The 2,426-nt window shown below is 58.6% G+C and overlaps 1 protein-coding gene across 1 annotated transcript; it reads left to right on the top strand.

Annotated features, from left to right (window-relative positions):
• Window positions 1–6: 6 nt before the first annotated feature.
• On the top strand, window positions 7–2,420 carry NFKBIB (NFKB inhibitor beta). Its single transcript, XM_010727854.2, has 5 exons — window positions 7–116; window positions 1,117–1,336; window positions 1,742–1,830; window positions 1,925–2,179; window positions 2,271–2,420. The coding sequence occupies exons 1-5, from the start codon at window positions 90–92 to the stop codon at window positions 2,316–2,318; spliced, it is 639 nt and encodes a 212-aa protein (XP_010726156.1). The 5' UTR covers window positions 7–89; the 3' UTR covers window positions 2,319–2,420.
• The last annotated feature ends 6 nt before the right edge of the window (window positions 2,421–2,426 follow it).

Genomic DNA, 2,426 nt, shown 5'->3' with positions numbered 1-2,426 from the left:
CTCAACACAGAGCGCTGCACCTCGCGGTCATCCACGAGCACGAGGCTTTCCTGGATTCCATCCTGCAGCGCGCGGCAGGCACTGCTTACATGGATCTGCAGAACGACCTCGGGCAGGTGAGGGCAGCCGGGGGAAGTCTGGAGCAGTTAAAGAGAAACCGGGGCGACCCCTGGGCTGTGGGACGATTCTCTGGGCTGGGTGTTTGGTGGAGGGGAGGAGGGGGGGGTGACCCCTTGTCTGGGGGCAGGCAAAGGAATCACAAAATCACAGGAACACCAAGGTTGGAAAAGACCCACAAGATCACCCACTCCAACCACCCACGCATCACCAATAGCTCTCACTAAACCACGTCCCTCAACACAAAATCCAAACGTTCCTTGAACACTTCCTGGGTCGGTGACTCCACCACCTCCCTGGGCAGCCCATTCCAGTGCCTGACCACTCTTTCAGATCAGTACTATTTCCAGCCTGAATCTCCCCTGGAGCAGCTTGAAGCCGTTCCCTTTAGTCCTATCACTGTTACATGAGAGAAGAGGCCCCAGCTCACTACAATCCCCCTCCAGGTCTCTCCATAAGGTCTCCCCTGAGTCTCCTCTTCGTGGGCGCCCCACGAGCTGTGGGTGATCGCTGAGGCCAGCCCTCAATCCAAGGGCATTTAGTGGCACCGGGGGGTTGGTGGCACTCAGTGGGTCAGGGGAGGCGAACCCTGGGCCAGGAGCAACTGCTGGGACTGATTCATAGAATCATTGAGGTTGGAAAGACCACTGGGATCGTCTAGTCCAACCATCAGCTTACCCCCGCCGTGCTCAATAACCATAGCCCTCAGTGCTACATGTGCTCTTTTCCCGAACACATCTAAGGACAGCGAGCCCACCACCTCCCTGAGCAGCCTGTTCCAACACTTGATTGCTCTTTTGGAGAAGAATTTTGTCCTAATATCCATAAAACGGCCTGGCTTGTAAAGCACCCCAACGATCATTGTGTTTCAACTCTTCCTGCTACATGCAGGGCAGCCAACCACCAGACAGGCAATTCCTGAGCTGAGGGCAACCACCGGGGCCAGGGGGACGATCCATGGGGCCATTCCCAACCTGATTGATTTCCTCTCTCTTGCAGACCGCCCTGCACCTGGCTGTCATCTTGGGGCTGCCCGGCTTTGTGCGCAAGCTGCGGGCGGCGGGCGCGGGGTTGGGGCTGCAGGAACGTGGGGGTCACACAGCCCTGCACCTCGCGTGCCGAGAAGGGCAGCCCCACTGTGCCCAGCATCTCCTGGGGGGTCTCCGTTGCCCCCTGAGCGAGGAGGAGCGTGCGCAGCTGGAGAGCGTCAACTATGACGGTAAGGCATCCAAAGGGAGCAGCGTGGGACTGAGGCGTTTGGGAGCACATGGAGAACGGCAGGGTTTATTTGTGGGGATTTTGGAGGGATATAAGTAAGGGGAGCGTAGCTTGGGACTCGAGGGGGTGCTTAGAGATGGTTGAAGGACTGGGGGAGGGGGGCTGAAGTGTTCTGGGGACGTTGGGGATGCAATATGAGGGCACACAGCGCAGGGAGCGGAGAGCACTGAGGTTGTAATAGGGATGCAGTGTCAGCATTTGGGGCTTGAAGCGTGGGGATGTGAGATGGAGGTGCTGAGGTGTCTCACAACGAAATAGAGGGAATGCAGGACGTGAGGGGGGCTGCGGTGTGGGAAAATGGCGGGGTTGGGACGTGGTGGTGGCACTGCGATGTCACCTTCTCCAGGTTACACCCCTTTGCACGTTGCCATTCTTCGGAAGGACGTGGAATTGGTGCAGCTGCTGTTGCGTGCCGGGGCCGACTCCAACAAAGCAGTGAGCACAGAAAGGGAGGGGAAGGGGTCTAAAGGGACGCTGCTGTTCCTGTGCTCCCCACCCTGATTTTCTACCCTTCCCTTTTTACCCCCAGGAGCCGAGCTGTGGCCGCAGCCCCCTGCATCTGGCTGTGGAAGCACAGAGCTTGGAGATGGCAGAGCTGCTGCTGCGGGCTGGTGCTGACCCAGCAGCAAGGGGCTACGGGGGTCGCACCCCCCTCTACAGTGCCAGACATCGCCCAGACCCCCGCCTGCCCCAACTGCTGCGTGCTTTTGGGGCCCCTGACAGCTCCGGTGATTCTGAGGACAGTGAGGAGGATGAAGATAGCGAGGAAGATAACAGCAGCGGTGTAAGTAGCCCCCAAACCCCCACCTAAAAACTGAGTGGCCTCTTGGGGTCTGAGCACTGTTTGTTTTTTTGTTTTCCCCTCCCTTCCTCAGGAGGAATACGACGACATTGTCATCAACAGCGGTCGCTGTGCGGACTGAGGGGACACCCCTGGACCTGCAGCCACCCCCCCCTTATTTATCGGGGTCCCCTGAAGGCATGGGCTGGACTTTGGGAGGCTCCCTGTGCCCCCCCTTTTTCTTCTTTTC

This window comes from Meleagris gallopavo, unplaced genomic scaffold (genome assembly GCF_000146605.3).
Source record: "Meleagris gallopavo isolate NT-WF06-2002-E0010 breed Aviagen turkey brand Nicholas breeding stock unplaced genomic scaffold, Turkey_5.1 ChrUn_random_7180001948998, whole genome shotgun sequence".
Lineage (NCBI taxonomy): Eukaryota > Metazoa > Chordata > Aves > Galliformes > Phasianidae > Meleagris > Meleagris gallopavo.
This window is presented reverse-complemented; position numbering and strand designations above follow the sequence as displayed.